We start from the raw sequence: 15,318 nt of genomic DNA on the forward strand, positions 1-15,318 counted from the left end.
CCTTCTTAGTAACTCAAAATAGATCCTGTTCAGACATGTTATAACAAGTTAGTATGAGCTTATTTTTGGTGCAAAAAAAAAATTTGAAATTCATGACGTTTTTTTCATAATATGAATTTTCCATTAATTTTTGAAAACTTCATGTATATGGTATAAGGGAATTTCATCTGATAGCGTCTATTTTCTCTATGAAATGTAAGGAGAAGTCTGCAGAGAGGAAAGCAGGTGAGAGATTTGAATAGCATGAAGAAGGTAGGTATGCACTCCTTATTGTATGAGTGGGGAGAACATATATGCTGTAATTTTGAGGCAATGATAGTGAACTTTAGTGGAGCAACTGTGCTCTACTGAATTTTCTTCAAGAATGCTGATATGGGCCAGGCATGGTGGTTCATGCCTGTAATCCCAGCACTTTGGGAGGCCAAGGCAGGCAGATGGCTCAAGCCCAGAAGTAGTTAAGACCAGCCTGGGGAACTTGGCCAGACTTGATCTCTACAAAAAGGAAAAATAGAAAAAATTAGTCAGGTGTGGTGGTGCATGTCTGTAGTCCCAACTACCTGGGAGGCTGAGGTGGGAGGATCACTTGAGCCCAAGAGGTCAAGGTTACAATGAGTTGTGATCACGCCAGTGCACTCCAGCCTGGGTGACAGAGTGAGACCTTGTCTCCCAACCTCAAAAAAAAAAAAAAAGAAGAACGCTGAAATGTTGAGATGTACACAGAGAAGCAGCATGTGGTAGGATTTATCAAGGAGTTCAGCCAGTTGGATGTCTTATGAGGAGGGATACTCAAAAGTTTAAGGTATTTGCAAAAGAGTGATTGAAATGATGGGCTGTGGAATCTAAGTTGGTTAAGTATAAATGAAGAGGAAGGGGCTGATACTTGGAGAAAAAGTGGAGGGCTCAAGGTTCTCAAAATGTTGAAGAATAGAGATAACTAATTAGTTGAGCTGGAAGGAAAGGAGACAGAAAGCCTTGTAGCAACCTTCTGGATACTGTTGGGGTAACCTTCTGGATAATGTTATCCCCGTTTTATACAATATGGAAACTGAGGCACAAAGACTACTTTGATTATTCAGTTACAACTTGATTAGTGTAGCTGTGTCTCAAATGTGAGTTTTCTAATTAAATTCAGTTGGCTTACCAGTAGAGAATTACTCTGTCTACTCAATATACAAATCATCCATGTACTTTGTTCAACACTTTTGCCATAAGTGTGTTCAGGTTACAGTGGTGACTTTTTTGATGACCCATTTATTGTCTATCTCATGTCTCTACTCTCACTGAGCATTTTTATCCAATTTTAATGAACATTTAGCTAAAAGCAATAATACAGCACTTAAATTGTCATCCTTAACAGACAAAAAAGGGTGTATGGGAAAGTCTACATTTTGGAGTTTTGGAATGTTTTCTAGGGATAATCTAAGGAATAAAGGGAATTTCCAATTTTAAGAATTATTTACCAACAAAAATGAAGAGTAAATTTATTCACGTGGATTGTGTATAGCATTTCATTTAAGCCAAAAGTGTATAACTTTCAATTTAGTGCCAACCATAATATTTGACATTTTGTAGATAATAAATTAGTCTCTTCATAGAATCAACCTAAATGCCCATCAGTGATAGACTGGATAAAGAAAATGTGGTACATATACACCATGGAATGCTATGCAGCCATAAAAATGAATTCAATCATGTCCTTTGCAGGGACATGGATAGAGCTGGAGGCCATTATCCTTAGCAAACTAACACAGGAACAGAAATTTAAATACCACCTGTTCTCACTTATAAGTGGGAGTTAAATGATGAGAACACATGGACACAGAGAGGGGAACAAGACACACTGGAGCCTTTTGGAGGGTGGAGGGTGGGAGGAGGGAGAAAAACAGGAAAAATAACTAATGAGTACTAAGCTTAATACCTGGGTAATGAGATAATCTGTGCGACAAACCCCTATAACACAAGTTTACCTATGTAACAACCTGCACTTGTACCCCGGATTTAAAAGTTAAAAAAAATTCAATTGTACTCATATATTAACAATAAATAATCTGAAAATTAACAAATTAGTCTATGAAATTAAATTTACTTGTATATGCATTATTATCAGTCATCTACATGCCAGGATTATTTTATGAATGGTTTTTATTGAATTACATACTTTTCAAATTTGAAATTACCAAAGGTATGGGGATTATTTGGCTGTAGGAAATCTGAGGGACTGTTTCTTCAAGGCCACAGACCATCTCTGTTTATATAAAATAGCTGCTTCTTCAAATAAATCTAATAAGTTTGTTTATATTTTTACTAAAGCCTTAGTGCCTCCATGTAATTATAAATATACATAATAATTAGAGTCAACGTATCTTAACCATATTCTAGACATTGTGCTAATTGCTATGTATATGTTACTTCATTGAGGTTGCTTCGTTAATTCATGAGGATTACCTCATCACAACGTTGAGAGAGTTACATTTGTTTTAAAGATTAACTCATTTATTCAACATATATTTGCTGAAAACTTACCATGTGGCAAACATTATTTTAAAACCTACAATTTACCAATGAACAAAAGAAGAAAAGTCTTTGTCCCATTTATACATTCATTATATATTACAATCATGTATATAATAAATAGATGGCATATGATAAATAGCAGAAAGGTATATAATCAATAGAAGATACTTAGAAGAGAAGCATAGCTTTATTCTTGACATCCTCACTGAATAGATTGCCTTGTTTATTTGTTCATTTGTAGGTTTGTTTAATGAGATCACAGATGTAACTGCTTCACATATATGTTAGAAATATCTTTCCATTTTTTTGTGTCCTCTTCAATTTCTCCTGTCAGTGTTTTGTAGTTTTATTATAGAGATATTTCACTTCTTTGGTTAAGTTTATCCTAGGCATTTTATGTCATTTGTAGCTATTATACGTGAGATTACTTTCTTGATTTCTTTTTCAGATTGTTTACTGTTGCCATATAGAAATGCTACTGATTTTTGTATGTCAATTTTATGTCCTGCAACTTTCCTGAATTTGTTTATCAATTCTAATAGTTTTTTTGGTGTAGTCTTCAGGTTTTTCCAAATATAAAATCCTATCATCTGCAAACAAAGATAATTTGACTTCTTTCTTTCCAGTTTGGATGCCCTTTGTTTATTTCTCTTGTCTGATTGATCTAGCTAGGACTTCCAGTATGATGTTGAATAATAGTGGTGAAAATGGCCATCTTTGCCATGTTTCAGATCTTGCAGGAAAGGCTTTCAGCTTTTCCCCATTCAATATGATACTAGCTGTGGGTCTATTGTGTATGGCTTTTACTGAGTTTAGGTATGTTCCTTCTATACCCAGTTTTTCGAAGGTTTTCATCCTGAAGGGATATTTAATTTTATCAAATGCTTTTTCAGCATCAGTTGAAATTATCATATGGTTTTTGTCCTTCATTCTGTTGATACAATGTATCACATTGATTGATTTACATATGTTGAACCATCTTCCCATCGCTAGGATCAATCCCACTTGGTCATGATGAAAGTTCTTTTTAATGTATTGTTGAATTCAGTTTGCTATTTTTGAAGATTTTTGCATCTTAAAACCATGATATGTGCATTCTAACCACTGTATTATTTATAATATTCTCTTGAATATTTTTCTCTCTCTACATGTCATAATTTTTACCCACCATTCAAGACCCAAGTTTATAAAGCTTTTCTCCTCTCTGATTCTCAATAGTATCCTTCCCTCCAGTGAAATTTCATAACACTGGGTTTATGTCCCTTTTCTCTGTACTTATAACTTTTGCTAATTTGTATAAGCATTTTCACTCATATTTGTACCCCTAAAGCACATGTCCCTTAGATAATAACTATGTCTCATGTCTTATTTATTGTTCTTATTGACCACAGGGCCAAAGCTACCATTTGCCTAAATGGAGGCTTTGCACAAATTAGAAAAAGTGGTACCTCTAGGTAGATAATTGAAATGGATACTTGCTTTGAACAGAACAATTAGAGAAAATTCCTTCTTTATGTGAAGAAAAAAATGTATTCTTCCTTTTTGTCAATTTCACTCCCCGTATGCCAGAGCATGGAGGGCAGGTACCATTTCAGCCCCCACTTGCTGCCTTGGGACCTAACACCAAGTAGATGCAAGGTAGATGTTTGCTAAAGGAATCAGTCAATTTGTGGCAAGATGTTTACTATGGTTTAAATTAGCTGAGTACAGAAATGTTTGAACTAAAAATTCAAGGGGAAAAAGAAACAAAATGGAAACCAGGTCATCTCTCTGAGGATGATTAAAGATAAAGTAGCTGAAATCATCAGAGAAGAGATACAGTTTTTGTAAGATGCATGTTATAATGAAGACATTTTAAAAATCATAATTTTTGTATACATTTTTATCTTAAATCGACAGAGGAAGCAAGTGACACCTATTTTTGAAACATGTACATTTTAAATGTAGTTTTTGTGCTTAATTGTTTTTAAGGAAGACAAAACATAGCTAGAGAGTGCGGGGACATATAACTAGCATAAAAAAAGATACTGAAAAATTATCATTTGATGATAGACAAATGATTAGGAACCATGAGCATGGTGTGATAAACAGAGAAACATATGATCTATAAAGTAATACGTTTAAAATGTTTTCTTTAAAGTAACTTCCTTCAAACTCATGGTGAAGGGAAAGGTCTATTATTCAATAATTTGGTAGAGAATTTATAAATTCAAGAGATAGTAAAGGTTCAATATATAGACAGACTTAAGAGTTTAAATAAACTTTTTGTGTTCAGTTAATAAAGGAATATTCCTAGTTTCCTTAAAGATTTAGCCTTCATAAATTTATCACTTTTAAGGAAGATAGCCATGATCTCTCCAAAATGCCCTTTGATGTTGTATTTGGAGACATAATACTGAGCTGAATCCCAAGTCTCCTGATACAAGAACCTGTGCAATCTATGTTCTCACAGTCTTAGGACAGCTCTGATGTAATATCTGAATAGGCAGTTAAATACGAGTAAGTTGTGCAGGCTATGCATTTGTCCCCACACATGTAGGCCTTATCCTGTCTACAATGCTCACCTTCACTTCATTCCATTTATATTTAGTTTTGTAAATTTCCTCTAACAAGCATTCTCATTCCTGCCTCAGGATATTTGCACTTGCTCCTCTCTAAGCTTAGAACATGCTTCTTTTATCTGACTGGGTTCATCATTCAGGGCTCAGCTAAATTGTCTCCTCTTCAGAGAGGCCTTCCTTGACAACCTTATTTAATGTTGTCACCAAACTTTTCAGTCCCTTGTTATTTTATTCCATCTTATTTTCTTCAGATCACATATCACTATCTAAAATTATCAATTATTTATATGTTTACTTTCTTTCACTATGACAGTATGAATGAAAGCTCCATGAAACAGGAGCATTCTATACTTTTCTATGCTATACCTCTTAATTTTGAGAATAATGCCTGCTACATAGCCTACTACTTTTAATTTAATTTATTTTTGTTTATTTCAAAGTAAATATCTTCCTTTTTTTTTTTTTTTTTTTTTTTCTTTTTGCGACAGAGTTTCGCTCTTGTTGCCCAGGCTGGAGTGCAATGGCGTGATCTCGGCTCAACCACAACCTCCGCCTCCCGGGTTCAAGCGATTCTCCTGCCTCGGCCTCCTGAATAGCTGGGATTACAGGTGCCCGCCACCACACCCAGCTAATTTTTGTTAGTTTTAGTAGAGATGGGATTTTGCCATGTTGGCCAGGCTGGTTTCAAACTTCTCACCCCAAGTGGTCCACCCGCCTCGGCCTCCCAAAGTGCTGGGATTACAGACGTGAGCCACTGCACCTGGACCAAAGTAAATATCTTTTAAATAAGAATGTCCAAATCCCGGGAATGTGACATGTTAAAAGGGAGCAAACTTTAAGAAACAAATCATTTTTTTTTTAAAGAAATCTTTAGTATATTGGAATTTCTGGCATTAACAAGCTCTTGGGAAAGGAATTTTGGAAATTACAGGCCTCCTGGATGCTCCTTAAGTTATCCCAAGTAAGCAGTGACCTACCTTGTGACCACTGAAATACTGCTTCCTGCCATGAGACCTAAGACTTAAGAACCTTAAACATAGATTAATTACTAATGGCTATAATCAAGGCAGATGTTTTTGACTAAATATACTTTGTAATTAGCCAAATGTTTCTCCCTAACCCTGGACATTTTGTGGCATAGACACACACACACACACACACACACACACACACACACACACACACACGTGCGCCCTCTAATACATTTAGATACTATACTGATACATTCAAGCGTATTAACATAACGTGTTTATATACAGTACTTGCAATAATGTTAAAAATACTAAACTTTAAATTTCTGTCATCTCCAGAAGTCAAAGAATTAGTATGAAAAACTCAGTTTTTACATACTCTTCAAAGAGAGGTTTTCATTTAACTTAATTAGGGTTTCTTGACATTAGAGTTGACCATTGGAATTTCAGTTGTAAACCAAAACCAAGTTCTTATGCAGCCTTATTTGCATTTTATATGCTGATATTTGCCAGCAAATTAATCAGAGACTATGTCATATCATTTTTGTATCCGCATATTTGTCTTAATAGGTGTTCAGTAAATCTTTGTTGAATAAATGATTACTACTTTACTAGCCTAAAATCATAGATGGTAATCTGAGTTTAAGTGAAATAAAGTTTATTTGTAGTAAATTAGGATAATATTAATTTCAGCTACCACATTTTAGGAAAGGAATGGTATTTAATGTAGAGAAGTTTTTATATAAAAGGAGAACTTTAGACAGAAGCCAGATTTTTTTGTTGCTGTTTTTTTTCCTGGAAAGAACATGCAAGAAACGGCACTTTAAAATCCAGACATTTATCCAATGACTGCCAACTGGTGTGATGAAGTATGAGTTATAGTAGTAACAGGTATTCAGTTAATTTGTGGCACCTGGCTCAGGAAGCACAACAGTAGGAAGAAAAAGGAAGTAAGCCTTTCAAGATACCATGTTTAGGAGCTTGACCAGTCCTACTGGGTTTGTTTCTAATCTACCAGGAATGCTATTGTCTTCAAACTCTTGAACACTACAAGCCTTATCACCACTTTCTTGCCAAAGATGTTATAAATAGTTTCACTCCTGGAACTATCTCTGTCTACTTTCTATCCTTCAATGTATTTTCTGTCCCTGTGCCACAGTCCTAATTCTCCATTGTATTAGCTGTTAGGCCTCCATAGAATCACCCCAGTCTTTCATTCCTTGGTAAATTATTTCCAGACTACCTTCTCAGCTCTAATGTGATGAAATATTTGTTTTGGCATGACTATACATTCTTAAGACTCAGAATTTGTCTTCGTCTCATCTTTGCTATTTATTATCTTTAAGCCAAACCACTTACCTCTATTCATTCAAACCTATAAATGAAAACTTTGGCCCTATAGCATATAAACTTCATTTGATTTAATCACATCTTCCAATAATCCCTAATATGCTATTTATGTATTTGGGGAATACTTGTGTTTCACTTGCTTTGCAGTTACTTGTTTTTCTCCTAATGATTGACAATACTAGATTTGCCTTTTTCTTTAACCATTCAGGATACAACTTTTCAACAACTATAATTTTGCCATAAATCAATCTCTGTATTGGCAGTTTTGTATATTTAACTTTGATAATACTAAATATATACAGTTTTTATTGTTTTTCTAAAGCCAAAAATTAGAAATATGCACAAAACAATATTTAGAAATGTAAAAACAGTGTCCTTTTCTAGAACCGAACACCCTATATCAACACTCAATCTATTGTGTAGTAATCTGTTAGGATTAGCTAGAAATCCATACTGTACCTTTAACCCATGACAAAAACTAATGTGGGTTGAGTAATTTGATTTACATAAAAGAAGAAGCGATGTTGGACCTTGATTGCTCTTTTCGTTTGTCTGTTTTAATTTTTTTTAGTTACCAACACTTTTTATGTTTATTCTGGAAAAAACAAAATAGAAAAAGACAAACTTTTTTTAAAACATAGCTATCAACCAGAAAAAATTAAAGTGACTTTTAGCAGACTGGTCACATTATATCCTTTCATATTTTTGGCTACGTACATTTATATTTTTCCCCTAAAAATAAAATTTTTCTGAACACATAATTTTATTTTTCTTCATATCTCTTCATTCTTCTTTTGTGCAGATGACTGGCACATCATCTCATGAATCTAGGCTTCTCAAATTACTTAGTTTAGCACAAAATATTGCTTCTTTTTTTTATAAAACTATTTTTGGATTTCTGTCACTGGAAAAACTCTGGGATTTGAATTTGCCTGTGTCCCCTAGTAGTAGGGTAATTCCATATTTGATACATATGTCGTCCAAAGCTAAGTTACAGATATCTGCTTCTCCTTACCCATCCCCCACCATCAAGAATATCTTTTTATGTCCATAAACATTTATGTATAACAGCATTTTCAAAAGTACGTTGTCTTTTATTGATGAACATAATTTATTTAAACATCCACTGTTGTTGGACATTTGTGGGTTTTTCCCCTTGTCTTATTTTGTTTTGTTTTTGCTATTATAATCAATTGTGCAATAAATATCATTATAGCTAAATCTGTACACATTGCTAAGTTTTCCTTTATGATAAATTGTAAAGTTGAAATGCTAGGTTAAAGGGTAGGCTTGTTTTTTTTTAAAGCTTTTGACATATATTGCCAAGTTGCTCTTTAGAAATCTATCACTGAGATCCCACTAGAAGTGTTGAAATATACTGTATTTCCAAACCCTTATAAAATTTCTCTTTTAAAAAAATTACTAATGTAATACGTCTTTTCGTAACCACATTGAGCATTTTAAAATATTGCCCATAATTACAAATTCTTTACTCCAAAGTATTTCATAAATCAAGACTCCCAAAACTTTAAACACTTTTTCAAAAATCAAGAGTCCCAAAACTTTAAAAATTTTGGTAGCTTGTGGCTGGGCGTGGTGGCTCACGCCTGTAATCCCAGCTCTTTGGGAGACCGAGGCGGGAGCATCACCTGAGGTCAGGAGTTCAAGACCAGCCTGACCAACATGGAGAAACCCCATCTCTACTAAAAATACAATAAATAAATAAATAAATAAATAAATAAATAAATAAATAAATAAATAAGCCGGACATGGTGGTGCATGCCTGCAATCCCAGCTACTTGTGAGGCTGCGACAGGAGAATCGCTTGAACCCGGGAGGCAGAGATTGTGGTTAGCTAGATCGCGCCATTGCACTCCAGCCTGGGCAACAAGAGCGAAACTCCATCTCAAAAAAAAAGAAAAATGGTAGCTTATTTGCTTGCAACATTTTTTGCTTATCGTTTTAGATGATGTCCAGTGAAGAAAGAAAAGGAACCCTAGCTGCAATCTTTCTCTCATCAAAACACACCACTCTAGTGCTACTATTCATAAACTCATCCCTGGTGATCTCTAAGTTTCAAGGAAATAAAAAGAGCATCCATCTTATAAAACTTTTAATAACCCCTTTTGGGCCAGGCTCGGTGGCTCACGCCTGTAATCCCAGGACTTTGAGAGGATCAGGAGAGAGGATCACTTGCGTCCAGGAGTTGAGACCAGCCCGGGCAACACAGTGAGAATCTGTCTCCCCTCCCAAAACAAAAAAAAAAAAAAAGCCAGGTGTGCTGGCATGCACTGTAGTCCTAGCACTTAGGAAGCTAAAGCAGGAAAATCAAAATCACTTGAGCCCAGGGGTTCGAGGTTACGATGAGCTATGATTGCACCACTGCACCCTAGCCTGGGTGACAGAGCAAAACACCATCTCTAAAAAACAAATGAATAAAAATAAATAACTCCTTTTGTAAATAATGCTTTATTAAAGTTGTTAGGTTGAAGAGAAGTGCAGTTGTTTCAAACAAAGTTCTCATTAAAATATTGTTTATCTGCAAAATGATGTATCAGTTCCAGTTAGTATTTTATTGTAGTGTCTTATTTGATTTTGGTCAAGTTCTTTATGGCCTTGATATTCAAACATAAAAATTCAAATGCAAAAATCACAAGATACAATTTTGTGAGTGTATCTTTGACATCCTTGGTAATTAGTAGATTAGGTGGTTCTTTAGAAGAGTATATGTTTTGAATGAAAATTTCTTTTTCTTTTTTCTGAGACAGGATCTAACTCTGTCATCAAGGCTAGAGTGCAGTGGCACCATCTCAGCTCAGTGCAGTCTCAACCTCTCGGGCTCAGGTGATCCTCCTGTGCCTCCGAAGTAGCTGGGACTACAGGCATGTGCCACCATGCCTGGTTAATTTTTTACTTTTTATAAAGATGGGGTCTCACATGTTGCCAGGCTGGTATCAAACTCCTGGGCTTAAGCAGTCGTCATGCCTCAGCCTCCCTAAGTGCTAGGATTACAGATGTGAGCTACTGTGCCCACCCAAAAATTGCTATGTAACAGAAACACTAGGTTATTCTGAGTATGGAACATAGGTTATATAAAAAGCCTTAGTTTCTGTTAAACTTTGGCTCTTTTAAACGATACCAAGCCTTTTCTTTTTACTTTCTATCAAAATAAAACAAACTTGAAAATTATCATTTCAGGATATTACAGAAACATATTCTCATATCTTTTCTCTTCTCTTCTCTTCTTTTCTCTTCTATTCTCTTCTCTCCCCACCCACCTGCGCCTTCTCTCTCTCTCCCTCGCACACACTGACACTAACTCTCTTTGTCCTGTTTCTGACTATGTATGCCACATTTTTTTCTTAAAACAAATGTGAGGGATATAATAGTATACTTCACTATATATTTTTTTAATTTCACACTGGGTCTTTTACTGCCTAAATACTTGGAGAAGATATTACATAGATTAATAAAAGTAATATGTGGTTCTAGCCTTTAACCAGATTTTACTCTAGGATAGAAAACACTTTTTTTTTCTGGAAGACAAAGATATTGAATTAGACATAAGAGTTCACCTCAATAAGTTAGTTTTCTAATTCTCATCCTTTAAATAATGTTTAAAGATATTTCTGTTTCTTGATTTTTATTCTTTTTTATTACTTTATGTATTAAACATTCATTATCAGAACCAAAGTAAAACTTTCTAATACTGAGTCAAAAATTGATGTGTAAATAAGTATCTTCATTCCTGCAAAACAGACTGCTTCCCTCATAGTCCTCCTAGGTTTATGGGGGCTAGCTGGATAGCCTGCTTCCAGATTCTTCTCTTTCTAATCTACCTCTACCATACCCCTGAAATTGTGGAAAAATCCAAAGTCATTTCTTTAATTACTCCCAGTTGCAGTATTAGTCTTGCAGTAGATTATTAATCAGCTCACATGCCTCAGTGATTTATCGATTGCTTTCTGGCGCACTGTCTGGAAAACTGATAATGATTTTTCTTTCTTTCAAAAGAGTGCAAGAAGAAAATCTTTCTTTTCTTTATTTTTGTAATATAGATTTATATCAGTAATGATTAAGTAAAGTGAAATAAAGTATTTTTTAATTCAAAGCTAATGAAAATAGCAAGCCTTTTTAGAAAATTTAACCATTATTAGATAAACCTTATTATGAGAAAACTTACAGGGCCACTCTTGAAATGGATATTACATTATCAGCCTTTTTTTTTTTTTGGTAAAATTTTCCCACTTGTCTAATTACCTTTTGAAGGCAACAGTAAAATAGAGAAGAATGTTTTTGTAAGCTTCTCCCTTATGTCGTATGGCTACCTTTAGGTGCTGCAGGACAGCATAGTGTCTTAAATGAACCCACTGATTTTTCATGAATTTTTTTCCTGTGATCATGCGAATTTGCACCTTGTCTTTGACAGCAGAAATAAAATCATAAATCTGATTTTGCATATTTGCTCTAAGGTTGGCCCAGAGTAGCAAAGCACAATCAAGACCATGGTATTTGAATTTTTTTAACTCCTAAAAATATATTCCATAGATGATATAATTTAATTATACTCCAAATGTTTTATCTAAAATGCATTTTCTGTCTTTTCCTTTTTACTCTTGTCCTCACTTTTAATGATCCATCGGCTGACAGTGTCTTTACATCCAAAATGCAAAGCAGACAAATGGGCATATCAGGGAAGAACATGACAAAAAGCACCAGCATCAGTGGAGACATGTGCTCACTGGAGAAGAATGATGGCAGCCAGTCTGACACTGCAGTGGGCACCTTGGGCACCAGTGGCAAAAAGCGGCGCTCTAGCCTTGGTGCCAAAATGGTAGCTATCGTTGGTCTGTCACGGAAAAGTCGCAGTGCTTCTCAGCTCAGCCAAACGGGTAGGAATTTCAATGTTACTTTTAACTTGATATTTGAGTTGTCATTACAAGATATATTTCTTTTCTCTTACTCATTTTATTGCAGTAATGTGTGGATGATGACATGTTCCAGAGGGAAAGGGCATTTTAAACTAGTTAACCTTTCTGAAATCAACAATGATGTTTTTTCCAGTGATCAATGAGCCTGCTTCCAAGTGAACCTTGGCCAGTGTTCTTAAAATGTAGATAATGTCTTTCCTCCTCAGGGAGGAGTTACGCTGTGACACCCAATTGCCAGCTGCTGATCCTTTGTAAAGATAATCTGAAATGGGGGATATTTGCTTTTCTTTAGGTTCCTCAAGTTGGAACCAGCTAAATTAATTTCCATTCCCAGCAAGATGCTGTGAAGATGACTTCTCATATTTTGTGTGAATACTACAGTTCTTGTTTTGCTGACAACCCAACTTCCTTTTCAGTTTGTAAGCAACATTTACCAGTAGTTATCAATTTTCTCACTGCAATTTTTATTTCCCTGTTAAAACTTCAAACAGCAATATTCTCCAGCAGCAGGGATGGAGGAATTTTCTGCTGACAGTGAAGATATTCAAAGCTTTGCTACTTTAAAATTCAGTTGCTAAATCACATCTGCAAAAATAAATTATATACAACACTCCTACTCAGAAAAGCCACTGTTAGCAATTAAGAAATTTGTGAATCAAAGCAATGTCTTTTTTCAAATGGGTGTAGATAATTAAACATTAAATCCTTGGTATCTTGGAAATAATAGCATATCTTCTACTTGACAAACAAATGCATGTAATATGGTGTTTCTTTTATAGCAAAATAAATTATAGGCAGCTGGATTAAATCTAATTTGTGTTTGACTACTAGGACTCTTGTACATAGAAGTCAGATATAAATCTACAGCACAAAAGAATTTAAGGTTACATTAATTCCTGGACCCGGCTAATCTTGATTTTTACAAACCGTACTTGTGATTCTGGGAATTTAGTCTTATTTAACAATATTATATTGAAATAATTATTTGGTGGTATTTTTATATTCTGATTGTAACTAAAGATATTTAAAGTGATTTTTGTCATAGGATTTTTAATTTGGTGTTGTAAAATACTATTTTGCATTTTAATATATAAATAGAAGTTTAATTTATGGACAGTGCACATACACATCATATTTTAACGATTTTTAAAATTGTTAGTATTTATACCTAATTAACTATGTTGTGCTAATATGATACATGTTGGCCTTTTGAGATTGAGGTTTTTTTATACTTCTCTAATAGAACTTCATTGCGTGTTTTTCTTTAAAACTTACAAACATCTGTCAATCTAAAACTTCTCTAAAAAATAAAGTCTACTAATTTTTTTTAAATTAGGAACCTAAAATGGACGTTAGTAAGACTACAAGTTAGAAAATATATGAAACTAAATAATTAATTCCATTCACTCAGGGTTCTTATTTATAAGTATTGAGCGCTTACCGTGTGCCAGACACATGAAGAAAAAAGATGAATAGGAAATCATTCATAAGCCAAGTTGCTTACAGTCTAATAGAGAACAGATACTTAAACAGATTGCTTCAAGGTCATACGCCAGTGGTGAATCTAGAATTACATAGATGGTACACTGGATGCTCAAAGGAAGGCCACTTGACTCAACCTGGAATTCCAGGAATGAATTCCTGGAGATGATACCTAATCAGAGGTATCATCTTAGTGACTCAAGTGGCTGCTAACTAGGTAAAAGACAATTAGAAAGGTGTTCGAGATAGAAACCATAAGAAACAAGGCATAGATCCATGATATGTGCAGGAATGATAAACAGTTACATAATTTTAACATAAAATATTGGATAAATAGCCAGAGATGAGGCTAGTAGATAAATAGAGACCAGGTCATAGAGCATCTCAGATCATAATTATAGATGATAGGAAGTTTTAAAAGGTTCTCAGTAGAGGATTGATATGGTCATATTTGTATGTACTTTATGTATAGTTTTTAGGCCATTCAGGCTGCCATTTGTTTATGTAACAAATAATTTTTGAGTACCTATCATTTGCCAGGGACTATCCTAAAGAAAACAGAAGACAGAAATCCTTCTTCTCTTGGAGCTTATATTCTAGTGGGGCTGCAATAAAGAGGTAAACTTAAGTCCACACCTGGAAAAGAGCATTTAAGGATGAATTAACAGAGAAGTATGATAATTCAGACAAAAGATAAGATCCTGAGCTAAGCCAGCTGTAATAAAGATAGAGAGGGGATGATAGATTCAGGGAATTTTTAAAGAGCAAAATTAGAAGTCATTTACCTGACTAAGTGACTGATTGGATATGAGGAGGTGAAGGAGAGAAAATTCTAAGATGACTTCCATATTTCTGACTTGCATCACTGAGTGGATGGTAGTGCCATTAATGGATATTGGAAGTATAAGAGGAGTGGTTGTGGCATGGTGACTGATGCCTCTAATCCCAGCACTTTGGGAGGCCAAGGCAGGCAGATCACTTGAGGTCAGGAGTTTGAGACCAGCCTGGGCAACATGGCAAAACCCTATCTCTACAAAAAATACAAAAGTTAGCCCCTCGTGATGACTTATGCCTGTAGTCCCAGCTACACTAGAGGCTGAGGCATGAGAATTGCTTCAACCCGGGAGACAGAGGTTACAGTGAGCCGAGTTTGGCTGCTGCCCTCCAGCCTGGGTGACAGAGCGAGACTCTGTCCTGCACTCCCCCAACTCCAAAAAAAAAAAAAAAGAGATGTTGGGGAAAGAGGAAGAGGGATGAGTCTTTGATTTATGAAATTTTGAATTTGTGATATCTGTGAAAATTTCCAAGTGGAAATGTCTAGAACATTTAAATAAACACTTTTGAAGCTTGTGTCAGAACCAGGGACATAAATCTGAGAGTTACAAAGTTTAGGTAATACTTAAATTCATGAACATGGCTGAAATTGCCCAAGAAGAATGATACAGATAAAACAGCAGTAGGCCAAGACAATGCCCTGTGGAAGATTAGCATTTTAGAATTGCGCGGAGG

General features: G+C 35.0%; 1 protein-coding gene across 49 annotated transcripts in view; it reads left to right on the forward strand.

The window, feature by feature from the left end:
* Positions 1 to 15,318, forward strand: part of RIMS2 (regulating synaptic membrane exocytosis 2) — a 752,291-nt gene that overhangs the window by 634,997 nt on the left and 101,976 nt on the right. For 24 of the 49 annotated variants that reach the window (XM_055348803.2, XM_055348807.2, XM_063708917.1 and 21 more), the window contains one exon: positions 12,047 to 12,288. The exons of 24 other annotated variants lie outside the window; for them this stretch is intronic. In XM_055348803.2, the coding sequence (XP_055204778.1) occupies positions 12,047 to 12,288 (242 nt within the window). One more of the 49 variants, XM_063708922.1, reaches the window with a different exon arrangement.

This window comes from Gorilla gorilla, chromosome 7 (genome assembly GCF_029281585.2).
Source record: "Gorilla gorilla gorilla isolate KB3781 chromosome 7, NHGRI_mGorGor1-v2.1_pri, whole genome shotgun sequence".
NCBI classification, from domain to species: Eukaryota; Metazoa; Chordata; class Mammalia; order Primates; family Hominidae; genus Gorilla; species Gorilla gorilla.